Source organism: Bos grunniens, chromosome 6, assembly GCF_055505025.1.
Source record: "Bos grunniens cultivar Pamir isolate PY7600 chromosome 6, Bosgru_T2T1.0, whole genome shotgun sequence".
Lineage (NCBI taxonomy): Eukaryota > Metazoa > Chordata > Mammalia > Artiodactyla > Bovidae > Bos > Bos grunniens.
The window spans coordinates 89,158,551-89,185,393 of record NC_141170.1 but is presented as its reverse complement, the minus strand read 5'-3'; the positions used below and the strand labels follow the sequence as shown (position 1 = coordinate 89,185,393).

At 42.3% G+C, this 26,843-nt stretch overlaps 1 protein-coding gene across 7 annotated transcripts in view; it reads left to right on the top strand.

Moving 5' to 3' along the window:
• Positions 1-26,843, top strand: part of UNC5C (unc-5 netrin receptor C) — a 429,397-nt gene that overhangs the window by 326,694 nt on the left and 75,860 nt on the right. For 6 of the 7 annotated variants that reach the window (XM_086406587.1, XM_086406586.1, XM_086406590.1 and 3 more), the window contains one exon: positions 25,695-25,875. In XM_086406587.1, the coding sequence (XP_086262713.1) occupies positions 25,695-25,875 (181 nt within the window). Of the gene's footprint in view, positions 1-279; positions 866-25,694; positions 25,876-26,843 lie in introns of those variants that run through there. The other variant, XM_086406591.1, reaches the window with a different exon arrangement.

Sequence of the window (26,843 nt, the reverse complement as noted above, 5' to 3'; positions counted from 1 at the left end):
ACATTTATATGCCTTGTTTTATAATACTTCATATGATTTAGTTTAAGATGTTATTTCTTCAGGTCATTTGCACGTGAAGAGGACCGTCTAATGTGGAATTAGAAACCATCCATACTTAAATACATTTTAAGTCACTGCCAAAAATTTGAGGGCCAGTTTTGGCGAGGAAGGAGGTTTTCCTGATGCCCCTGAAATCAAAGTACACCTAGTCCTAGTGTTAGCTCTGAAAGTAAATCCAAGTTGGTCCTTTCAGACAGGACAGAGTGTGGGTGGTAACAGAGGATCCTCTGTCTCTTTCTGACGGATCTCACTGCCTTCTGGAGGACATCAGCCAGAGCTAGCCCAAGTCCATGTCCTGGAGTAGCTAAGGTGTTCTTCAGTGTCTCAGCTTCTTCCAGCCACCAACACGTGATCTGGAGCTCACAAGTCTGTGGCACTAGAGTTGCCTCCTCCCAGTTCTTTGCTTAGTAGATGAAAAAAGGCCCAGAACTCAAGGCAGTTGTTATTCAGATCTATGCTCACTCCACAAGCTTTGTAAGCCTGTGGCGGTTCTTATGTATGAACATCAATTCTCTCATGAGGAATAGAGGTTATGTCCATAATATACCCAGCTAGGTGTCTGAAATGCCTCCAACATGGCCACCTGTCATGACCTTTTCACTCATGGCCGACATGCTGCCTCCCTTTCACCCCCGTCTCTGTCCTCAAAGTTTCAGCAGAGGGAAAACACTCTGCTTTTGAACTCTCCTTAAACCAGGTCACTGTTAGTTTGCAACTTCCTGGGGAGCTTCCTGGATGAAATCAGAAACTGGCCCTCATAGAGGGAGGTCAGAGACCTGAGGAGGAGGCAGACCACTCCAGATTGGTGGGTGGCAAGTTTAATAAGCAGGGAAACTTACGTACAAAACTTGTCTTGGATGACCACAGAAGGGATAGATTTCTGCATCTGCTTGCCAGCATCTTTAAGAATTAATTTAGAGGCCTAAAATTATGCTCATTTTTTTTATCTGCTTTTGGTATTTCTTAGTATTCACCTTGATTGTCATTTATCTTTCCTCTGCAGTTTGTTGGATTAGAATTTATGTCCCCAATTTTATAAGAAAATGATGAAGATTTCACATAACCCAATTAAATATTATGGTAGTCCTTTTCATCTTTAATAAATATTTTAGAAAACAAAACAAATATGGAGGCCCAAATATGGATTCTGTCACGCGTACCATCAAGATGGTCTCAACATCACATTATTATCTCAAAACTGCATCCTTGGGCAGCTTCTAGTGCAAGAAAGGCAAGCAGAGTATACATTCTAAGGACAGGGGAGGCTGTGAAGGACCTTTAATTGCCCAGGTCAAGCTGCTGCCCTGTCCTCTTGATTACGTCCCCCAACAGTTATGACTTGCATTAGAGTCTACAGGGTGTCCTCTCCAACTCCAGGTTGAGCCTCTACTTGCCCCATTTGTTAATTTTGGGGTTTTGTTTTGTTTTCTTGCCTTTGCCTTGGGAGACAGATCCAAAAAAATAGTGCTGTGTTTAATATCACAGTGTTCTGCCTGTTTTCTTCTTGTGTTTTATGGTTTCCAGTCTTACATTTTGGTCTTTAATCCATTTTGAGTGTTTTTTTCTGTGTAGCTTAAGAAAATTTTCCAATTTCAGTTTTTTACATGTAGCTGTCCATTTTTCCTAGCTGCTGGTGCTAAGTCACTTCAGTCATGTCCAACTCTGTGCGACCCCATAGACAGCAGCCCACCAGGCTTCCCTGTCCCTGGGATCCTCCAGGCAAGAATACAGGAGTGGGCTGCCATTACCTTCTCCAATGCATGCATGCATGCTAAGTCACTTCAGTCATGTCCGACTCTGTGCAACCCCATGGACAGCAGCCCACCAGGTTCCTCTGTCCACAGGATTCTCCAGGCAAGAATACTGGAGTGGGTTGCCATTTCCTTCTCCCTTTTTCCTAGCAGCACTTACTGAAGATATTATCTGTACTCTATTGTATATTCTTGCCATAGATTAATTAACCATAGGTTTGTCCATTTATTTTCTTTATTCTGTTCCATTTTATCCATTTGTCTGTTTTTGTGCCATTCCCATACTGGGTTTTTAATATTCGGAGAAGGCAGTGGCACCCCACTCCAGTACTCTTGTCTGGAAAATCCCATGGACGGAGGTGCCTGGTATGCTGCAGTCCATGGGGTCGCTGAGGGTCGGACACGACTGAGTGACTTCACTTTCACTTTTCACTTTCATGCCTTGGAGAAGGAAATGGCAACCCGCTCCAGTGTTCAACTTTTTGATATTGGAGTATAGTTGGTTAGGGTTTCCCAGGGGCACTAGTGGTGAAGAACCCGCCTGCCAATGCAGGAGATGTAAGAGATGTGGGTTCGATCCCTGGGTGCGGGGACCCTTTGGAGAGGCCATGGCAACCCACTCCAGTATTCTTGCCTGGAGAATCCCACAGACAGAGGAGTCTGGTAGGCTATGGTCCATAGGGTCGCAAAGAGTTGGACATGACTAAAGTGACTTACCATGCAGGCATGCACAGTTGATTAACAATCTTGTATTAGCTTCAGGAGTACAGCAAAGTGATTGTTATATATATATATTAAATGTACTTATTCTATTTCAAATTTATTTTCCCATTTAGGTTACTACAACATATTGAGCAGAGTTCCCAGTACTGTACAGTAGGTCCTTGTTGGTTATCTATTTTAAATATACCAGTGTGCACAAGTCAGTTCCAAACTCCCAATCTATCCCTCCCCCTCCCCCTCCCCTTCCCTCCGGTAACCATAAGTTCATTCTCTAAGTCTGTGAGTCTATTTCTGTTTTGTAAATAAGTTCATTTGTATCATTTTTTATATATATATATAAGCCATACTATGGTATTTATCTTACTCTGACTTTTCACTTACTCTGATAATCTCCAGGTCCATCCATGTGGCTTTAGATGGCATTATTTCTTTCTTTTTAATCAGTTCAGTTCAGTCGCTCAGTCATGTGTGGCTCTTTTCAGTCCATGAAATTCTTCAGGCCAGAATACCAGAGTGGGTAGCCTTTCCCAAGCCATGGATTGAACCCGGGTCTCCTGTACTGTGGGCGGATTCTTTACCAGCTGAGCCACCAGGGAAACCCAGGAACACTGGACTGGGTAGCCTATCCCTTCTCCAGGGGATCTTCCTGACCCAGGAATCAAACCGGGGTCTCCTGTATTGCAGGGGGATTCTTTACCAGCTAAGCTACCAGTCTCTTGTAGCACCAGGGTCTCTTGTAGATGGTATATATATATGGATCTTGTTTTTGTATCCATTCAACTGGTCTGTGTCTTTTGGTTGAAGCATTTAATCTATTTACATTTAAGATAATTATCAATATGGATCTTCCTGTGGTCATGTGCTTCATTGTTTGGAGTTGTTTAATGTAGTTCTTTTTCTTTTCTGTTTTCTGCCTGGAGAAGTTCCTTCAGCATTTGTTGTAAAGCTGGTTCAGTGGTGCTTCGTTTTCTAAACTTGTGTTTGTCTGTAAAACTTCTCCCTCCGCGCCCCTCCTCCTCCCCGCCCCCATCAAATATGAATGAGATCCTTGCTGGGTGGAGTAATCTCAGTTGTATGCATTTTCCTTTTATCACTTTAAATATGTCCTGCCACTCCATTCTCACCTGCTGAGTTTCTGCAGAAAAATCAGCTGCTAACCTTAAGGGGGTTCCTTGTAGGGCTTTTTTTGTGGATTTTCTCTTGCTACTTTTTTGTTTGTTTAGTTTGATTAATATGTTTCTCCTTGGGTATATCCTGTATGGGACTCTCTGCACTTTCTGAACTTGTTTGACTATTTCCTTTCCCATGTTAGTGAAGTTCTTGACTAGAATTGCTTCAGATATTTTCTCTGGCCCTTTCTCTTCTTCTTCTGGAACCCCTATAATTCAAATGTTGCTGCATTTAGTGTCATCCCAGAGGTCTCTGAGACTGTCACATTTAGTTTCATTTGTTTTCTTTATTCTGCTCTGCTTCAGTTATTTCCACCATTCCATCTTCCAGCTCACTATGTGTTCTTCTGCCTCGGTATTCTGCTATTGATTCTTTCTAGTGTATGCTTCCTTTCCGTTATTCTTTTGTTCATCCCTGATTGCTTGTTCTTTAGTTCTTCTAGGTCTTTGTTAATCATTTCTTATGTCTTCCCCATCTGTGCCTCCACTTTTCTGAGACCTTGCATCATCTTTCCGATCATTTCTGTGTATTCTTTTTCAGATAGATTGCCACTTCACTTCATTGTTCTTCTGGAATTTTATCTTATTTCTCCATCTGGGACATACTCCTGTGCTGTCTCACTTTGTCTGACTTTCTGTGACTATAGTTTCTGTTCTGCAGGCTGTAGGTTGTCATTCTTGTTGCTTCTGCTCTCTGCCCCCTTGGTGTACGAAGCGAAGAGGCTTGTGCAGGCTTCCTGCTGGGTGTGACTGGTTCCTCTCCACTTGTGGGTTATGGTTAGGGTCTTATCTCTCTGGTGTTCTGGGCTGTGTTGAGGGATGTATTTAGGGGACAAGCTGTGTGCTCAGAAAGACTCTGCAGCCTGTCTGCTAATGGGTGGGACTGTTCCCACCATGTCAGCAGTTTCCGTTTGGCTGAGGTGTCCCAGCACTGGAGCCTTCAAGCTGTTGGGTGGGGCAGGGTCCTGGTGAGAAAACGGTGACCTCCAGGAGAGCTCACAGCAGTGAGTACTTCCCATTAGTACCCCTGCCTGTATCTTTGACCCTGCGGTGAGCCAGAGCCGACCCTGCCTCTGCAGGAGAGCCTCCAGTAGTAGCAGCTAGGACTGGTCCAGTGTCTTGTAAAGACAGTTTTTTGTTCGTTTGTTTTTTTTTCCTACGGGTCCGACTACACTTGAAAGCTTGTGTGAGCCCTCCAATAGTGGAGTTTCTGTTTCCCCCAGTTCTGTGAAATTCCTTTGATCAAACCCCACTGGCCTTCAAAGCCAGATTCTCTGGGGTCTCCTCCTCACATTGCCAGACCCCCAGACTGGGGAGCTTGACATGGGTCTCAGAACTCTCAGCTACTGTGGGAGAACTTCTGTGATGTAATTATTTTCCAGTTTGTCAGTCACCTACCCAGTGGGTATGATGATTGATTTTTATCATGATTGATCCCCTCCTAGTGGCTCATAGCTTCTTTGTCTTTGGATGTAGAGTATCTTTTTTTTTTGGTAGGTTTGAGGTTTGTTTATTTTCAATGGTTATTTAGCAGTTGGTTGTAATTTTGGTGGTTTTCTTAGAAGGGAGTGACTTCAAGTCCTTCTACCATGCTATTTTGTCTCTGTCACTACTTTTCGATTGTTTTTGTAGTTCTCTGTTCTTCTCTTTTCTTTCAGTTTCTTCTCTCTTGATTTGAAGGGCTTCCCTAGTGGCTCAGATGGTAAAGAATCTGCCTGCAGTGCAGGAGACCCAGGGTTCTATCCCTGGGTCGGGAAGAGCCCCTGGAGAAAGAAATGGCAACCCACTCCAGTATTCTTGCCTGGGAAATCCCATGGACAGGGGAGCCTGGTGGGCTACATACCATCCATGGGGTTGCAGAGTCAGACACGACTGAGCAACTAACACGATTTTGTGATTTGATGATTTTCTTTACTGGTATATTGGTGTTCTTTCTCTCTAGTTTGTGTGTATATTATAGGTTGGTTTGTGATAACCATGGGATCCATATATATTGACCTATAACTATATCTAACTTGTTTTAAACCAGTGATCATTTAAGTTCAAAACCATTGTAAAATACCTTTTTTTTTTTTTAACACTTCTTAACATGCTGTGTATTTCATGTCATATTATACATCTTTGTCTCTCTTCAGTGTTATGGTTATATTTGATTTAAAATGTTTTTCTTTTAATCCTTGTACTAGCTTATTTAAGTGCTTGATCCACAACCTTTACTATATATTTGCCTTTACTAGTTTGATTTTTCTTTTCCTTTAGATTCTTACTTATTATTGTAGTCTTTTCCACTGACCCTTTCACGTGTCTTTTAGGTAAGGTTTAGTGTGGATGAACCCCTTGGTTCTTGCTTTCTGAGAAGTTCTGTACCACTTCTTCAATTCTAAATTATAATCCTGTTTAATAGTGTATCCTCGGTTGGAAGCTTTCCCTTTCAGCACTTTAAATATATCACACCACACCCTTATGGCCTGCAAGTTTCTGCAGGAAAATAAGCTGATAACCTTCTGGAGGTTCCTTTTTATATACGATTTTCTGTTTTTTCTCCTGCTTTGACTTTTGCCTTTTTAATTATGACATGTCTGGTGTGGGTCTGTTCGGGTTCATCTGTACTTAAATATCTGTTTCCTTCTTCAAGTTCAAGAAATGTTCGGCCACAGTTTCCTCAGCTGCATGTTTCATCCTTTTCTCTTGCTCCTCTCCTTCTGGGCCTCCTATAATGCGACTGATGGTACACTTAATGTTGTCTCAAAGGTCTGTTGAACTGCCATTTTGGAAATTTATTTTCTTTTTGCTGTTCTGATCGAATGACTTCCATTATATCATCTTCTAGATCACTTATGTGTTCTTCTGCAGCACTTGTGTGCATGCTAAGTCACTCCAGACATGTCTGACTCTCTGCAACTCCATGGACTGTAGCCTGCCAGGTTCCTCTGTCTATGGGATTCTCCAGGCAACAATACTGGAGTGGGTTGCCATTTTCTTCCCCTGAGGATCTTCCCGATCCAGAGATCGAACCCGGGTCTCTTACATCTCCTGTATTGGTGGTTGGGTTCTTTACCACTAGCGCCACCTGGGAAGTCCAATCACTTAGTCTGCTGTTAATTCCCTGTAGTGTGTTTTTCATTTTAGTTATTGTATTCCTCAGTTCTGACTGGTTCTTTTTTTTTTTTTTAATTTTTAAACTTTACTTAATTGTATTAGTTTTGCCAAATATCAAAATGAATCCACCACAGGTATACCTGTGTTCCCCATCCTGAACCCTCCTCCCTCCTCCCTCCCCATACCATCCCTCTGGGTCGTCCCAGTGCACTAGCCCCAAGCATCCAGTATCATGCATCGAACCTGGATGGCATCTTGTTTCATACATGATATTTTACATGTTTCAATGCCATTCTCCCAAATCTTCCCACCCTCTCCCTCTCCCACAGAGTCCATAAGACTGTTCTATACATCAGTGTCTCTTTTGCTGTCTCGTACACAGGGTTATTGTTACCCTCTTTCTAAATTCCATATATATGCGTTAGTATACTGTATTGGTATTTTTCCTTCTGGCTTACTTCAGTCTGTATAATAGGCTCCAGTTTCATCCACCTCATTAGAACTGATTCAAATGTATTCTTTTTAATGGCTGAGTAATACTCCATTGTGTATATGTACCATAGCTTTCTTATCCACTCATCTGTTGATGGACATCTAGGTTGCTTCCATGTCCTGGCTATTATAAACAGTGCTGCGATGAACGGTTCTTTTTTATAGTTTCTAGTTCCTTCTTCAAATTCTCACTGCATTCATCTGTTATGCCCTCTAATTCAGTTAGCATTCTTATTATTAATGCTTTGAACTCTTTATCTGGCAAATTATTTGTCTCATTGTTTGCTTTTTCAGGGTTTTCCTCTTCATTTGAAACAAATTTTTCTGCCTTATTTTGCTTAACCTTCTTTGTTTCTATGATATTAGGTGAAGCAATTACCTGTTCTGGTCTTAAAGCCGTGTGTAGGAGCATCCCTATACAATCTGTTTGTGCCAGGTGGCTTTGGTCAAAGAGTTGGCTCTGACATGAGCATGAGTCTCATCTTCCCTCAGGGAGTGCTGGCAGCTTTCACTTTTGTGGGAAGTGGTGCTGAGGTAGAGGTGCTAGAGCCAGCACCAAATGTGAGCTGGGCTTTATCCTCTGTTCAGTGTGGCCAGCACCAACCTCTCAGGGGCAGAGGCGGGTCCCAAGTTACTGGAACAGAAGCCCAGAGGGTCAGATCCAAGCTGGTTCCATCCCCTCTGTGTGTTTGCTGTTTCCCCTCCCAGCATCTGCACGCCCACCTCAGTAGGGAGCAGTGCTGGAGCCAGAGAAGTGGGGTGCTTGGTGCAGGGTGGGAGCTATGGTTGTTCCAGTCCCAAGCAGAACCCTGGACTACTCCCCATGTGCTGCCTTTGCAAGCACCAGCAATGGCTGTCCTTGCCCCGTTCAGATGCATTCTCACTCTGCGTCAGCTCTGTCCTGCACAGCTATGCCCTCTCCTTGGCCGCTGCAGCAGTTCTCCTAGTGTGAAGCTGTGCTGTTGAGCAAGAGGGGCCAGAGCAGGTCCTGGGCTCAGACTGTGGCATATGCTGGGACAGACTCGGGAATCTGGCCCAGGCCCAGACAGTTTAAACCTGCTGCTTTTGCCTTGTCCCTAGGAGTAAGCAAGCATGTGCACACTCTTCACAAGGAGAGTTTAGGTTCCTTATGGCCCTCCTATTAGTCACGCTTATTTCCCAACCTGGATCACAGGGCCAGGGCACCCAATATGTGGCTTGAACCACCCACTCCAGGGCAGGTATTTGTCCTTGTAATCTCCCTTTTCCTCTGTGTCCCCTCCTAGGGGCACAGGTCCCAACCTGATCGCTTCTCTTCCCTTCCTACTGGATCCTGTGAGGATCTTTCTTATATCCTAGGCAGTACAAGAGTCTTTCTGCCAGTCTCCAGTTTGTTTTCAGTGGGGATTGTTCCACAGGTAGGTTTATTTTTGATGTGTTCCTGGGGGGAGATGAGCTCCACACTCTCCTGCGCCACCATTTTGATCTTTCCTCCTTTTTGTTCTAAGATGGAGCATCACTTCTGTGTTTTCTGTAGAATTGTTTGGATTTTGTTCCATCTCCTTTAGAATATGCTTAGTATTAATAATAATTTAAGCATATTGACTATATGCCAAGCACTAAGTAATTTGTGTGGTAACACATTAGATCCTCAGAAACCTTATGGAATTAGTTCTAGAGTTATACTCATGTAGCAAATAAGATGGAGAAGGCAATGGCACCCCACTCCAGTACTTTTGCCAGGAAAATCCCGTGGACGGAGGAGCCTGGTAGGCTGCAGTCCATGGGGTCTCTAGAGTTGGACACGACTGAGCGACTTCACTTTCACTTTTCACTTTCATGCACTGGAGAAGGAAATGGCAACCCACTCCAGTGTTCTTGCCTGGAGAATCCCAGGGACGTGGAAGTCTCGTGGGCTGCCATCTATGGGGTCGCACAGAGTCAGACACGACTGAAGTGACATAGCAGCAGCAGCAGCAAATAAGAGCCAAAGGGCACATAGACGAGAAGAAACTTGTCGAAGAGAGGCACAGACATGCGTTTGGAACCCAGGCAGTCTGGCCTGAGAATAACCCTCTTATCTGGAACTGTAGGAACTGCTTCTTACATAACAGTAAGATTTTTCAATCACACACAAGGGGGTAATCAACACCAAACAGCAAAAACTGAATATGCAAATAGGATATCCTAACATTTCCTCATAATTATTTTTATTGCCTGTTAATAAAACCCCACATCTTTATAAACACTTGAATAAATTACTTCAAATATGCCCCCAAATGATTGAAAAGACTGTAGTTACTGAGCCACAAGGACAGAAACAGTGCTTTGCCTCACTGCAACCCTGACAAGTTATGGTTTATGGGCAAAGCCTTTTATTGTTTTCTGAACTTCAACCTATTTTTCTCTCTTCTTGAATGTTTTATACATAGCTAAAAATAACTTCTAACTCAGAAAGACTTCTCCCTTATATAAATCAAATGATTTGCTATATGGAAGGGGTGGGAGGAAGCCAAGTCGCAGGGTGAAGTCAACAAGACGCTTGAAATGAGCAAAATATGAACAGAATTCAGAGGTGAGACCCAAGTACTGACTCCTGATTAACCACGATTAATTTACAAATAAATTGCATTACAAAAATATAATTACTTACTACTCAAATACAATTAATTTCTAGTATCTTTTCATTACAAAAGATACTGTATTGTTTCTTGGAATTTTATATACAGTTCCTATAAGGAGACTCATGTGAAATTACTTCAAATGGAAGAGTGTCACTTTATTTGATGGATTGAGTTCTGGAGATAGTGCATGAAAAGAATATATTTTTAAATAAAAGGATATAATGTAAGGCTTTTATATTGATTTATCTTACTGATTCAGACAGCCCTTTACATGATAAACAGAATTATTGCCACACATTGTTTTCCCTTCCATACATGCTCTCCTTGAGCTTTTAGTTAACCAAAATGGGAATGGGTGTTGTTTTATCCTCTTTATCAGTATCCATGTTCCATTCTTAGTACTGTGATCTAAAAGAAATGAAATTAATGAGGGTTTTATTGTTGTTGCTTTGTATTTCAAAACTTTAGAGAAAAGTAATCACTCTTTTCATGGAAATAACTGGAGAACTTTGAGCATTTTAGTTGTATAGAATCATACAGTACCACCTGGATTCTTTGTAAGGTCAGGCAAATCAGCTCCTCATTATCCTTTCAGCCCTTTAATCTTATCTGCCTCCTTTATCCCTGCTCCATACACAGGTCCCCAGGCCAGAAGCAAGATGGTTTTGTCTTGCACCCTCCTTTCCAGGTACAGTCCACTCTTCTCCCCTGTCCCTTGTCCCTTCAAATCACTTTCTGAATCCATTCTTTCCTCCCCAGTCCCTTTGCTCCTTCCTTAATTCATTCTTTGTGTTCTTTCACCAGGACTGTGACAGTCTTTTTATTTAGTTAGTTTGTTTTGTTTGTTTGAAGCTTTTTGCCAATTTAATTAATCCTCCATCAACCCTATGATGTGGGTCCTATTATTTGCCCATTTTACAGATAAGAAGGAAAGGCCCAGAAAGGGCAAGCAAGATGCTGGAGGTTACCCTGCTAATAGTAGTGGAGTTTTGGACTTTATTTAATTTTTATTGGTATATAGTTGGTTTACAATGTTGTGTGAAGTTCAGGTGTACAGAAAAATGAATCAGTGATACATATAGCCACTGTTTTTCAGATTCTTCTCCCATATAGACCATTACAGAGTATTGAGTATAGTTTCCAGTGCTACACAGTAATTCAAAATGGATTAGAGACCTGAATATAACACAGTAATTCAAAATGGATTAGAGACCTGAATATAAGACCTGAATATAAGGACACTATAAAACTCTTAGAGGAAAATAGGTAGGTCATTCTTTGACATAAATTACAGTAAAATTTCTTTGATCCACTTCCTAGAGTAATGAAAATAACAAAAATAAATAAATGGGATCTAATTAAACTTAAAAGCTTTTGCACAGCAAAGGAAGCCATAAACAAAACAAAAAGACAACCCTCAGAATGGGAGAAAATATACAACAGTCAGAAAGTGGGTAGAAGGCTAAATAGACATTCCTCCAAAGAAGACATAGAGATGGCCAAGAAGCACTTGAAATGATGCTCAACATCACTAATTGTTGAAATGCAAGTCAAAACTACGTTGAGGTATCACCTCACACCTGTCAGAATGACCATCATCAAAAAATCTACAAAAACTAAATGCTGGAGAGGCTGTGGAATAAAGGGAACCTTCATACACTATTGGTGGAAATGTAAGTCGGTATAGCCACTAGGGAGGTTCCTTACTGTCCCATAACAGTATAGAGGTTCCTTAAAAAAGCTAAAAATAGAAGTACCATATGACCCAGCAATCCCAATCCTAAACATATACCCAAAGAAAACCATAATTCCAAAAGACACATGCAACCAGCACTCACTGCAGCAGGACTTACAATAGTCAGAACATGAACACACCCAAATGTTCATCAACGGAGGAATGGATGGAAAAGATGTGGTACATGTATACAATGGATTATTACTCAGCCATAAAAAAAAGAACAATACCATTTGCAGCAACATGGGTGACCTAGAGACTGTCATACTGAGTGAAGTAAGTCAGACACAGAAAGACAAACATGATATCACTTATATGTGGAATCTAAAAAAAAGGGTGCAAATGTACTTACATACAGAAGTAGAGTAACAGATGTAGAAAACAAACTTACGGTAACCAGGGGGTAAGGAGGGGAGGGATAAATAAGGGACGTTGGCATTGACACATGTACACTGCTATTTATAAAATAGACAATAGCCTTTTTAACTGGTTTCCATCTTCCATTGTGCCTCCCTAGTAATCCACATGCTCCCTAAAATAGTCATTCTTAAAGTAAAGTGTCATTATGTTTCTTCTCTTTAAACCCTTCAGTAGATCACAGCATTAGAGTCCCTCAATAATTTCCTGAAAGCAGTTTCTCCATCCTTACTCCACTCCCCCTGACCATGCAACTAAGTCCCCTGTCCACTGCTCAGACTCCCTGAAGCTTCCTCTTTCTGAAATGTTGTCTTCATTCTTCATCCCACACTTTACTTCTTCCCAACAAGCTTAATTCCATCTTTGAGAAACGAGTTCAGATGTCTCCTCCTTAAATGTCCTCTTCTCACATAATTTGAACCTCAATTTACTTCCACCCTTGCACATGACTGGGTGCTGTCGTATTGTAGTTATTTGTTTATAGGTTTGTCCTATGTAGAGAGTGCCACTCTCTTGATTTGTCCCTATATTGTCCAACACTTGACACGATGCCTAGCACATAGTAGGTACTCAGTGTTTGTGGAATGGAATTGAAATAACAAGATGCCTAGCTCTTTGTTTACTGAAATAGAAAGTTCTTGAGAAGCTGTATTATAGGCTCAGGTATACTGGGATCACCTAGATTTTGTGACTAGTAGATGAAATTCTGTAGCACCTTAAAATTCACTAGCAGACATAGAGGTATAATGTGGGCTACAGGGAGTTTGATTTTAAAATCTGACTTAGTCAAAATGTATTGGCCACTGGACACTCTAGACCCATACTAGTAAATGGCAGTGAAGTATTTGGATGTCTCTTAGCATCATTTCAGAGGCCCTCTTCTATCTCATGGTTTCTCCAATGAGTCCACTTGGAGGCCAGGTTAGCCCTGAGGATTTGACCCTATGCAGTGGAAATTTCTCCTTCATGCATCACAGCCTCATCGTGTCAGAGGGGCTTGCATAATTCAATGAAGCTATGAGCCAGGCGATGCAGGGCTACCCAAGGCAGATGGGGACAGATGTGTCATAGTGAAGAGTTCTGACAAAACGTGGTCCACTGGAGGAAGAACTTGCAACCCGCTCCAGTACTGTTGCCTGGAAAACCTCACGGACAGTATGAAAGTGCAAAACGTTATGACGCTGGAAGATCAGCCCCCAGGTTGGAAGTTGTCCAGTATGCTACTGGGGAAGAGTGGAGGGCAATTATTAATAGCTCCAGAAAGAATCAAGTGGCTGGGCCAAAGTGGAAACAGCACTCAGTTGTCTGTGTGTCTGGTGGTGATAGTAAAGCCCAGTGCTGTGAAGGACAGTATTGCATAGCGACCTGGAATATTAGGTCCATGAATCAAGGTTAAATTGAATGTGGTCAAGCAGAAGATGTCAAGAGTGGACATCAACATCTTAGGAATCAGTGAACTAAAATGGACAGGAATGGATGAGTTTAATTCAGATGACTGTTATATCTACTGCTGTGGGCAAGAATCCCTTAGAAGAAATGGAGTAGCCCTCATAGTCAACAAAAGAGTCCAAAATGCAATATTTGGGTGCAATCTCAAAAATGACAGAATGATCTCGGTTCATTTCTGAGGCAAACTATTCAATATCACAGTAATCCAAGTCTATGCCCCAACCATTGATGCTGAAGAAGCTGAACATGATCAGTTCTATGAAGACTTGCAAGACCATTTAGGATTAACAACAACAAATGATGTAATTTTCATCACAAGGGATTGGAATGAAAAAGTACAAAGTCAAAAGATACCTGGAATAATAGACAAGTTTGGCCTTAGAATACAAAGTTAAGCAGGGCAGAGGCTCACAGAATTATGTCAGGAACATTCACTAGTCTTAGCAAACACCCTTTTCCAAGAGCCATTCTGCACATGGACATCACCAGATGGTCAATACTGAAATCAGATTGATTATGTTCTTTGCAATTGAAGATGGAGAAACTCTATAGAATCAGCAAAAATAAAACCTGGAGCCGACTGTGGCTTAAATGATGAGTTCCTTATTGCAAAATCCAGGCTTAAATTGAAGAAAGCAGGAAAAAACACTGCCTATTAACAAAAGTAGGCAATTCAGGTATGACCAAAATCAAATCCCTTATGATTATACAGTAGAGGTGATAGATAGATTCAAGGGATTAGATCTGGAATAGAGTGCCTGAAGAACTATGGATGGATGTTTATAATATTGTGTAGTAAGTAGGTAGTGACCAAAACCATCCCAAAGGAAAAATATGCAAGAAGGCAAAGTGGTTGTCTGAAGAGGCTTTACAAATAGCTCAGGAAAGAAGTGAAAAGCAAGGGAGAAAGGGAAAGATATACCTAACTGAAAGCAGAGTTCCAGAGACTAGCAAGGAGAAATAAGAAGGCCTTCTTAAGTGAACAATGCAAAGAAGTGGAGGAAGAGAATAGAATAGGCAAGACTAGAGATCTCTTCAAGAAAATCAGAGTTATCAAGGGAACATTGATATCCAAATCACTGGATGGTGACTACAGCCATGAAATTAAAAGATACTTGCACCTTGGAAGGAAAGCTATGACAAACCTAGGAAGCGTATTAAAAAGAGACATCATTTTGCCAACCAAGGTCCCTATCTATGTACTGATGTGAGAGTCGGTTCATTAAGAAGGCTGAGTACCGAAGAACTGATGCTTTTGAATTGTGCTGGAGAAGACTCTCGAGTCCTTTGGACAGCAAGAAGATCAAGGCAGTCAATCCGAAAGGAAATCAACCCTGAATATGCACTGCAAGGACTGATGCTGAAGCTCTGATACTTTGGCTACTAGATGCGAAGAGCAGACTCGCTGGAAAAGACCCTGATGCTAGGAAATATTGAAGGCAAAATGAAAAGGGGTGGCAAAGGAATAGATGGTTATATAACATCACCAACTCGATGGACATGGATTTGAGCAAACTCTGGTTGATAGCGGAGGACAGAGGAGCCAGGTGTGCTACAGTACATGGGGTCACAAAGAGTCAGTCATGGCTTAGCCACTGAAGAAGAAAAACAACAACACTGGAGATTGTTTTCTTGATCTCTAGCAGAACTTAGCTTGAAGGAATGTTTAAAATTACTCTCTGTATGTATATATACAAATATATGTATATTCATTGGTAATTTTGATAGCTAAAGTACCAACTCTTATCAGTTCAGTCGTTCAGTTGTGTCCGACTCTTTGTGACCCTATGGACTGCAGCACGCCAGACCTCCCTATCCATTACCAACTCCCAGAGTTGACCCAAACTCATGTCCATTGAGTTGGTGACACCATCTAACCATCTCATCCTCTGTCGTCCCCTTCTCCTCCCACCTTCAATCTTTCCCAGCATCAGGGTCTTTTGCCATGAGTCAGTTATTCGCATCAGGTGGCCAAAGTATTGGAGTTTCAGCTTCAGCATCAGTCCCACCAATGAACACCCAGGACTGATCTCCTTTAGGACGGACTGGTTAGATCTCCTTGCAGTCCAAGGGACTCTCAAGAGTCTTCTCCAACACCATAGTTCAAAAGCATCAATTCTTTGGCACTTAGCTTTCTCTTTAGTCCAACTCTCACATCCATACAGGACCACTGGAAAAAACATAGCCTTAACTAGACAGACCTTTGTTGGCAAAGTAACGTCTGGTTTTTAATATGCTGTCTAGGTTGGTCATAACTTTCCTTCCAAGGAGTAAGTGTCTTCTAGTTTCATGGCTGCAGTCACCATCTGCAATGATTTTGGAGCCCCCCAAAATAAAGTCTGCCACTGTTTCCACTGTTTCTCCGTCTATTTGCCATGAAGTGATGGGACTGGATGTCATGATCTTAGTTTTCTGAATGTTGAGCTTTAAGCCAACTTTTTCACTCTCTTCTTTCACTTTCAACAAGAGGCTGTTTAGTTCTTCACTTTTTGCCATAAGGGAGATATCATCTGCATATCTGAGGTTATTGATATTTCTCCCGGCAATCTTGATTCCAGCTTGTGCTTCATCCAGTCCAGCAATTTTCATGATGCACACTGCATGCAAGTTAAATAAGCAGGGGGACAATATACAGTCTTGACATACTCCTTTTCCTATTTGGAAACAGTCTGTTGTTCCATGTCCAGTTGTAACTGTTGCTTCCTGATCTGCATACAGATTTCTCAAGAGGCAGATCAGATGGTTTGGTATTCCCATCTCTTTCAGAATTTTCCACAGTTTGTTGTGATCCACACAGTCAAAGGCTTTGGCATAATCAATAAAGCAGAAACGGATGTTTTTCTGGAACTCTCTTGCATTTTAGATGATCCAAGGATGTTGGCAATTTGATCTCTGGTTCCTCTACCTTTTCTAAAACCAGCTTGAACATGTGGAAGTTCGTAGTCCACGTATTGTTGAAGCCTGGTTTGGAGAATTTTGAGCATTACTTTACTAGCATGTGAGAGGAGTGCAATTGTGCAGTAGTTTGAACATTCTTTGGTATTGCTTTTCTTTGGGATTGGAATGAAAACTGACCTTTTCCAGTCCTGTGGCCATGGCTGAGTTTTCCAGATTTGCTGGCATATTGAGTGCAGCACTTTCACAGCATCATCTTTCAGGATTTGAAATAGCTCAACTGGAATTCCATCACCTCCACTAACTTTGTTCGTAGTGATGCTTTCTAAAGCCCACTTGACTTCACACTCCAGGATGTCTGGCTCTAGGTGAGTGATCACACCATTGTGATCATCTGGGTCATGCATATCTTTTTTTGTACAGTTCTTCTGTGTATTCTTGCCACCTCTTCTTAATATCTTCTTATGTTAGGTCCCTGTAATTTCTGTCCTTTATTGAGCCCATCTTTGCATGAAATGTTCTCTTTGTATCTCTGATCTTCTTGAAGAGATCTCTAGTCTTTCCCATTCTGTTGTTTTCCTCTATTTCTTTGCATTGATTGCTGAGGAAGGCTCTCATCTCTCCTTACTATTCTTTGGAACTCTGTATTCAAATGGGTATATCTCCTTTTCTCCTTTGTTTTTTGCTTCTCTTCCTTTCACAGCTATTTGTAAGGCCTCCTCAGACAGCCATTTTCCTTTTTTCCATTTCTTTTTCTTGGGGATGGTCTTAATCCCTGTCTCCTATACAGTGTCACAAACCTCTGTCCATAGTTCATCAGGCACTCTGTCTATTAGATCTAATCCCTTAAATCTATTTCTCACTTACACTGTATAAACATAAGGGACTTGATTTAGGTCATACCTGATTGGTCTAGTAGTTTTCCTACTTTCTTCAATTTCAGTCTGAACTTGGCAAGACAGAGTTCATGATCTGAGCCACGGTCAGCTCCCAGTCTAGTTTTTGCTGACTGTATAGAGCTTCTCCATCTTTGACTGCAAAGAATATAATCAATCTGATTTTGGTGTTGACCATCTGGTGATGCCACGTGTAGGGTCTTCTTTTGTGTTGTTGGAAGAGGGTGTTTGCTATGACCAGTGTGTTCTCTTGGCAAAACTCTATAAGCTTTTGCCCTGCTTCATTCTCTACTCCAAGGCCAAATGTGCCTGTTACAGGTGTTTCTTGACTTCCTGTTTTGAATTCCAGTCCCCTATAATGAAAAGGATATCTTTTGGGAGGTGTTAGTTCTAAAAGATCTTGTAAGTCTTCATAGAACCATTCACTTCAACTTCTTCAGCATTACTGTTTAAGGCATAGGTTTGAATTATGGTGATATTGAATGGTTTGTCTTGGAAACAAACAGATCATTGTGTCTTTTTGAGATTGCATCCAAGTACTGCATTTTGGACTCTTTTGTTGACTTTGATGGCTACTGCATTTCTAAGAAATTTTTTACCCACAGTAGTAGGTATAATGGTCATCTGAGTTAAATTCACCCATTCCAGTCCATCTTAGTTCACTGATTCCTAGAATGTTGATGTTCACTCTTGCCATCTCCTGTTTGACAACTTCCAATTTGCCTTGATTCATGGACCTAACATTCCATGTTCCTATGCAACATTGCTCTTTACAGCATCAGACCTTGCTTCCGTCACCAGTCACATCAACAACTGGGTGTTGTTTTTGCTTTGGCTCCATCTCTTCATTCTTTCTGGAGTTATTTCTCCATTGATCTCCAGTAGCATAGTGGGCACCTACTGACCTGGGGAGTTCATCTTTAAGTGTCTTATCTTTTTGCCTTTTCATACTGTTCATGGGTTTCTTAAGGCAAGAATACTGAAGTGGTTTGCCATTCCCTTCTCCAGTGGACTACATTTTGTCAGAACTCTCCACCATTACCTGTCTGTCTTGGGTCGCCCTACATGACATGGCTCATAGTTTCATTGAGTTAGACAAGGCTGTGGTCCATGTGATAGAGATCTAAAAATGTGTATAACAGAGTTGACACTACTTCATGTCTTCTTTGCTCATGCATTTAAGAAATACTAATTAAGCACCTACTGTATGCTAGTTCTGGGCCATGGGAATATAGCAGTGACCAAAAAACTAAACCCAAGTCTGTTAAGCTTACATTCTGGTAGAGGAGACAAGTAATAAGTAAAATACAGATTTTATGAGATGAAGAAAATAAGAGTGTGAGAGTGGGGGCATAGGCAGAGGGAGACGTTGCAGTTTTAAAGGTTGATTATGAAGTGGCTCATTGAGCAGGTGACCTCTGAGGAAAGCCCTGAAGGAGAAAAGAGAGCAAACTTACTGGGGAAAGATTTTTCCAAGCAGGAATAATCAAATTCAACATCCCCAAGACAGGAGGGTCCTGATGTACATAAGAACCAGCGTCTAAAGAGGTGACAGAATGGAGAGAGGAAACTAGGTGATCTCAGAGAGTCTGGGGTCCTAGTATTGCAGGAGATCCTGTGGGTTCCTATAAGGACTTTGGTGTTGATACTGAGCAATATGGGGAGCCATTGGAAGGTTGGACATGAGGTATAGCATAATCTGACTTAGGGTTTAAAGACCTCTCTAACTGTGTTGAGGATAGATGTTAGGGCCAAGGGAAAAAGCAAAGATAAGACAGGAAGTTGTTGCACTCAATCCAGGAGACAAATGATGGTGACCTGCATGGAGAAGTGAGTGGTGCTGAAGGGATGAGAAGTGGTCAAATTCCAAATGCTTCTTTGGTGTGGCATAGGCAAAGGGAGAGGAAGAGAAGAGTCAAGTTCAAGTCTGAGGTTTTTGAGTTACTGGAAGGATGAGGTTGGCCTTAACTGTGACAGATAAGGTGGTGGGAGGAGCAGGTTTGGAGGGCAGTTGGGAAGGTTGTTATTAGACAACTGAGTGGGCTTGTAAGAAGACAGTTGGATGTATGAGTTTGGAGTTCAGGGACGAGGTCAACCTGGAGATAAATTTAGGAGTCTTCTGCGTGAGAATGGATGAGCTCACTGAGAAAGTGAATGTGGATGGAAAATAGAAAAAGGAAGAGGTCCATGGACAGAGCTACCCAGGGAGAGCAGACCTAAGCTCAGAGAAGCTGTGGATGGTGGGAAGAGATGGTACAAAAAGTAAGAAAGTGCCCTGTCTGGAGAAAGTAAGCACGGAGGAGGGAGAAACCCATGGGGTCAAATGCTGCTGCTGAGTCGAGTTAGTCAAGTACTAAAACCTCAGCAGTCCATCTAGCAAAGTGAAAGGAGTTAGTGCCTTTGAAAAGAGCACTTCTAACAGTGGAGGCGAGTGTGAATTAGAGTAGATCCTGTAGGAATGAAGAGGACACAGACTGGAGAAATGTGCAAACAGGGATTGCAAGGTGTTTCTTAAGATGAGCAGAGAAATGTGGGGGTAACTGAAGGCAGAAATGAGTAGCGATGGATTTTCTTGTAAGTTGTGAAAAATAATCACACGTCTGAATGCTGGTGGAAATGACTCTGTGTAGAGGGAAAATTAATGATGTAAGAGAAAAGAATTGCTGGGGCGTGGTCTTGAATAGGAGAATGGCAGTAGGATGCAAAGGACAATGAGAGGTGAGGAGGAGTAACAAGGGAGGAAGGTGGCTGCAGAGCAGAGGTGATAGGTGGGTAATGGAGCTTTGGGAGATCTTGGTCATTGATCAGCTGAAACTGAGGATAGAAGGGGAGGTGTTGTCTAAGCAGCGGAGAAGGCAAAGGCACCCCACTCCAGTACTCCTGCCTGGAAAAGCCTATGGACAGAGGAGCCTGGAAGGCTGCAGTCCATAGGGTCGCTGAGGGTTGGACACGACTGAGCGACTTCACTTTCACTTTTCACTTTCATGCATTGGAGAAGGAAATGGCAACCCACTCCAGTGTTCTTGCCTGGAGAATCCCAGGGACGGGGGAGCCTGGTGGACTGCCGTCTATGGGGTCACACAGAGTCGGACACGACTGAAGTGACTTAGCAGCAGTATCTAAGCAGAGAGGAGAAGGTGTGAAACAGGTGTCTAGGAGTGTGGGACAGTGAACAGAGGATGAAAATATAGTACAATATTTGGGGCAGAATTTAGGGCCCACTTGAGTTCTGCTATCACGAACTTATGATTAGGCCACCCAGCATGGCTTTGCACAGCCACATTCCGCTGTGAGGAGAAGGTGGAGCAGGCAGTGCAGATCCAGGAGGCTGCTCACTGGACCCCCAGGCCCGGTGGTGCGTTGGGAAATCAAACATTCCCTATATAAGAAGACTCTAGAAGAAACAGCAGCATCATAAGGAGCTAGGATTTAGAGAAAGTTTAAGAAAGCAATCTGAAAGAGGTTGAAATTTTGGAGGACAATGATGCTATGTTCCAAGGAAGTGAGGAAGGATTGGGAGAGTTTTGGAGGATGGGTGATTGGGACGTGCTGAGCAAGACGGAGATTCTGTTGCAGGAGGTGAGTGATGGCCTGCACCAGACCCAAGCTTCTTGTGGAGATGAGGTCTCAGAACAAGGCGTTGTGAAAGGCTGGGAGTCCTGGGGCATAGGGGACTGGGAGGGGGACATTTTATCAAAAGCCAGAGTCCTTGGCTCTTTTCTTCATTCCCTCACTATTTTCTAGCTGTAGATCTCATTGTTTCTTCAGACATAGGCATACAGACTATCCCAGTGTGGAGAACAGATTGAGGCAGAGCTTCCCTGGTTAAAGCTGAAGGGGAAGAAGGCAGTATCCCTCCGAGGGCCCAGGAGTGCTGCCACGTTTCTAGAGCTCCTCAGAGAACCTCATGTCTCATGTAGTCATTGCTCCTGCTGAAGAGAGACACTGAGGAAAATGCACAGCCATGCATAAGAGGGTAGAGATTACATACCCAATAATCACATAAGTCTTTTTAAATCCTTTGTCAACAGTGCTGATTGCTTTTTTTATTCCATGTAATAAACTTTTCAAATAAACAAGTGGTTTGCAATATCCCTTGGGATCTCTTCATGTCGTTTATGATCCGGATAGCATTGCTGTTTTTACCTATTATGCACATAGAAAAAACCCATAGTTTTGCACAATCTTGACTTAATCGATTGGGTTTCTTCAGAAGCAGAGCATGAAGCAGAGGTCTGAATGCAAAGGGTTGGTTATGGGAATGCTCCCAGGAGAGCCTAGTCAAAAGACAAAAGGAGAGACCCAGAAAATGTAAATATAGGAGATGTGTTAAGGAGGTAGCTTCAGTGTGCAACCCTACAAGGGAGCTCTCGAGAGTGACAACTCAGATTCCAATCTGATTAGACAGAAGGCATATTTCCACACCTGTGAGACCATACCAAAGGAGGAGGTCTCAGGGGAAGCTGTGAGCCCTTAGGTACTTCCAGGCAAAACATCCAGGAGTCTGAGGGCTATTCTTCAGAGAAAAGTAGCAGGCACAGTTCAAGAAAATTGGAGATACCAAGGGAACATTTCATGCAAAGATGGGCTCAATAAAGGACAGAAATGATATGGACCTAACAGAAGCAGAAGATATTAAGAAGAGGTGGCAAGAATACAAGGAAGAACTATACAAAAAAGATCTTCATGACCCAGATGATCACAAGGGTGTGCTCACTCACCTAAGCCAGACATCCTGGAATGTGAAGTCAAGTGGGCCTTAGGAAGCATCACTACGAACAAAGCTAGTGAAAGTGATGGAATCCCAGTTGAGCTATTTCAAATCCTAAAAGGTGATGCTGTGAAAGTGCTGCACTCAATATGCCAGCAAATTTGGAAAACTCAGCAGTGGCCACAGGACTGGAAAAGGTCAGTTTTCATTCCAATCCCAAAGAAAGGCAATGCCAAAGAATGCTCCAACTACCACACAATTGCGCTCCTCTCACATGCTGCTGCTGCTGCTGCTGCTGCTGCTAAGTCGCTTCAGTCGTGTCCGATTCTGTGTGACCCCATAGATGGCAGTCACCAGGCTCCCCCGTCCCTGGGATTCTCCAAGCAAGAACACTGGAGTGGGTTGCCATTTCCTTTTCCAATCTCTCATATGCTAGTAATGCTCAAAATTCTCCAAGCCAGGCTTCAACAATACATGGACTGTGAACTTCCAGATGATCAAGCTGGTTTTAGAAAAGGTAGAGGAACCAAAGATCAAATTGCCAACATCCACTGGACCATCTAAAAAGCAAGAGAGTTCCAGAAAAACACCTATTTCTGCTTTATTGATTATGCCAAATCCTTTGACTGTGTGGATCACAACAAACTGTGGAATATTCTGAAAGAGATGGGAATACCAGACCATCTGACCTGCCTCTTGAGAAATCTGTATGCAGAATAGGAAGCAACAGCTAGAACTGGACACGGAACAATGGACTGGTTCCAAATAGGAAACGGAGTATGTCAAGACTGTATATTATCCCCCTACTTATTTAACTTACATGCAGAGTGCATCATAAAAAACGCTGGACTGGATGAAGCACAAGCTGGGATCAAGATTGCCGGGAGAAATATCAATAACCTTAGATATGCAGATGATATCACCCTATGGCAGAAAGTGAAGAAGAACTACATAGCCTCTTGTTGAAAGTGAAAGAGGAGACTGAAAAAGTTGGCTTAAAGCTCAACATTCAGAAAATGAAGTTCATGGCATCCGGTCCCATCACTTCATGGGAAATAGATGGGGAAACAGTGGAAACAGTGGCAGACTTTATTTTTGGGGGCTCCAAAACCACTGCAGATGGTGACTGCAGCCATGAAATTAAAAGACACTTACTCCTTGGCAGGAAAGTTGTCTAACCAACCTGCTGCTGCTGCTGCTAAGTCGCTTCAGTCGTGTCCAACTCTGTACGACCATAGACAGCAGCCCACCAGGCTCCTCTGTCCATGGGATTTTCCAGGCAAGAGTACTGGAGTGGGGTGCCATTGCCTTCTTCACTAACCAACCTAGACAGCATATTAAAAAGCAGAGCCATTACTCTGCCAACAAAGGTCTGTCTAGTCGAGGCTATGGTTTTTCCAGTGGTCATGTATGGATGTGAGAGTTGAACTATAAAGAAAGCTGAGCACTGAAGAATTGATGCTTTTGAACAGTGGTGTTGGAGAAGACTCTTGAGAGTCCCTTGGACTGCAAGGAGATCCAACCAGTCCATCCTAAAGGAGATCAGTCCTGGGTATTCATTGGAGGGACTGATATTGAAGCTGATACTCCAATACTTTGGCTACCTGATATGAAGAGCTGACTCATTGGAAAAGACCCCAATACTGGGAAAGATTGAAGGCAGGAGAAGAAGGAGACAACAGAGGATGAGATGGTTGGATGGCATCACCAACTCAATGGACATGAGTTTGGGTAAACTCTGGGAGTTGGTGACAGACAGGGAGGCCTGGTGTGCTGTAGTCCACAGGGTCGCAGAGTTGGACACGACTGAGCCACTGAACTGAACTGAATTGATGCGTCTTTGAAAGACATACACACACAGAGACACACACAACCCCCAGGAAGCCCAACAGTACCTAGATTTCTAAGTGGAAAACTTTCTTTTGAATGGCAAAGATAACCTGCATAGAGATTCAGAAGATATTAATGTCAGCTTTCAATTATCGGCATGCAGTTTTTTTAAATATTTTGAATCTTGCTATCTTTTCCCTTGAACTTCTAGCAAGATTGTATTACCACACGTGATTGTGTGTGTGTGGCAAGTCACTTCAGTCATGTCTGACTCTGCAATCCTATGGACTGTAGCCAGGTTCCTCCATGGAATTCTCCGGGCAAGAATGCTGGAGTGGATTGCCATTTCTTCCTCCAGGGGATCTTCCCAACCCGGGGATTGAACCTTCGTCTCTTAAGTCTCCTGCATTGGCATGCAAATTCTTTACTAGTAGCACCACCTGAAAAGCCCAGATTACAAAACACTTGGGGCCAAATTTTGAGAAAATCCAGGTTAAGCCAGTGTGTCTCTTACCAGCTATATCTAAGCACAGGATTGAATGTGCTGTCTTAAATAAGACAAAATGCATGTTTAAAACTCCACTATTTTAGATGGACTTCAGTCTTCTTTCACTTTCATTGGTTTAAATACCTTAAATGTAACTGTTGTTTCAAAACTTATTACAAATAGTCATTCTTATCTACATCCTCATATGTTTACTTCAAGGTGATTTCTGTTTTTCCCTTTAAATTGTGGCCTCTCTTCTAAGGATTAGAGAAGCATTATTTTAGAGTCCCAGTGTTACACGTAATTTGTGTAACATCCAGCCCACTGACAGATTTAGAGATTAATTTCCAAACCTCTTGTAGTGCTGGGGGAAGCTCCTTAAGATTTTGAAAATGGCAACATTGTTGACTCCCTACAAGTAAAGGTTACTTGTATCTATATCCACACTAATGCACAGGAAAGTTTAAGTGTGGTAAATATCAGTATGTTTTGCTTTATTGATAAACCTTTGAGGAAGAAAAGCAATTTATGGGACAAAAACAGTTTATCCTTCTTAAGGATGTTTTTTACAGAATTTGCTTCCCTCCTTTCATTCTGTAAGGATAACATTGCTGTTGCTAAACTGAGATTTACATAGGAAAAATAGTTGAGTAGTTTTGAATAGTCACGTCTTAGGTTCTCCAGAAGCAAACCATGAGAGCCAAAGATTTGATGCTAGTTAAAGACAAAAGGAAAGATTTGACTATGACTTATATGCTCTTTAGATCATATTGAGAGTTGGTAGAAAACCTTTTTGTTCCCTCCTAAGTATTTTGGCTTAGATACATCTCTAAATATGTGTTTGCTACATTTTAAAGTAAGTGCATTTTCAGGGAAATTTAATCCATATGTTTCAACAAGACATAAATCATCCAAATGTTGTTTTATTTGAGCTGCATGATGTCTAGGATGCCTTTTGAGCTTTTTTGATAGTCCTTATATTCTTTTCTGAAAAGCAGCAGGTAAGTTGCCAAGAGTAAACAAATCAAATAGCAAAAGGTTTGAGTTCAGTTTGAAATGCTTCGCCCATTATTTTTGATTGGGTTCTGAACTTGGCAGTGCACATCACCTATTCCTGCCTGCAGGGCAAAGTGAAAACAATTTGAACCCTGTATTTCCCAATTGGGTCATTGACATTTGAGAATAAGGTAGTACAGACAGAATCAGTATGTTTGGCAGGTGAGTGATACTTAACATGACCTCAGAAAGTTACTTCCTCAAGTTTGCAGATTTCATAGCATGGAACAGTGCTGTTCACGTTGCAGAACAAAAGTCAGGCCTGTCAGCCATCGAGGGATTCATACCAGGGATTTATCTGTTTCTCTTGTGCATCTTTAGGTGGAATGGTTGAAAAATGAAGACATCATCGATCCTGTTGAAGATCGGAATTTTTATATTACTATTGATCACAACCTCATCATCAAGCAGGCCCGCCTCTCAGATACTGCCAACTATACTTGTGTTGCCAAAAACATTGTCGCCAAGAGGAAAAGCACAACCGCAACTGTCATAGTCTATGGTGAGTGAACTTTGTGTGCCTCAATCTGGTTCAGGTCAAACTGCAGTCTCTCATTTTAGTGTTAGAATATCAAGTGAAGAGGGCCCTTCTCAGTCCCCATTGCAGCTCTCTTCCTGCTTCCCATATGGACAGTGAGGTTTCACTGCTTTTCTGATACTCATAGGAAACCTGGACTTGGAACTTCTAGCCCTTTGTCAGTTTATAGGACAGTAAAGGAAATCCACTGAGGGATCTAACACTGTAACAAGCATAAATGTCCTGAATTTCAAACTGAACTCAAGAATCCAGGAGGGTTCCCTGCTTCCCGAAGCCCTGCCCTGCCCTTCTCAGCCTGGACTACCAAGACCTAGAGGGAGTTCTGACATGAAGATACTTAAAGCAACCTTCTGCTCTTCTGTGGGCCTCAGGAGAGCGATTGCAAGACCTCAGGTAAACTGGAGCTGACATGTTCTCCAAACACACTGGAGCAGCTTTAACTGCCTGGAACTTGCTTTACACTCCATCAAGGACATCCAACGTGAAGACAAGGCCTGCCATTGTCATACAGCCCTAGTCCTAACCCTGTAGCAAGCTGCAACATGATGACTTCTTCAGAGAGCTTCTCTTCCATTCTCTGGCCCTTTCCAATCCATCTCATCCCTAAGCTTAGCATTTCTCCAGAAGGACTAAATGATTCTGCACCCACTTTTGCCACTGCATGTGATGTTTTTATCTCCCTGTTTTAGCACTCAGAAGTTTTCTCATTTCACGAGTAGTTCCATCTGCCCAGTGAGGCTTTTAAGCTCCTTGGTGGACAAAGAGACAACTCTGTACATTTATGCTTCTTACAGTGTTAGATACACAGTAGATCTTTATATTCTTGGTGAGTTATTTTCTGAGAGGAAACTGAACAACCCTGAGAAATATTTTGAGGTTCTACCTCCACCAGAACGATAATGGCCACCACTTAGAAGGTAAGGGGGCTGTTC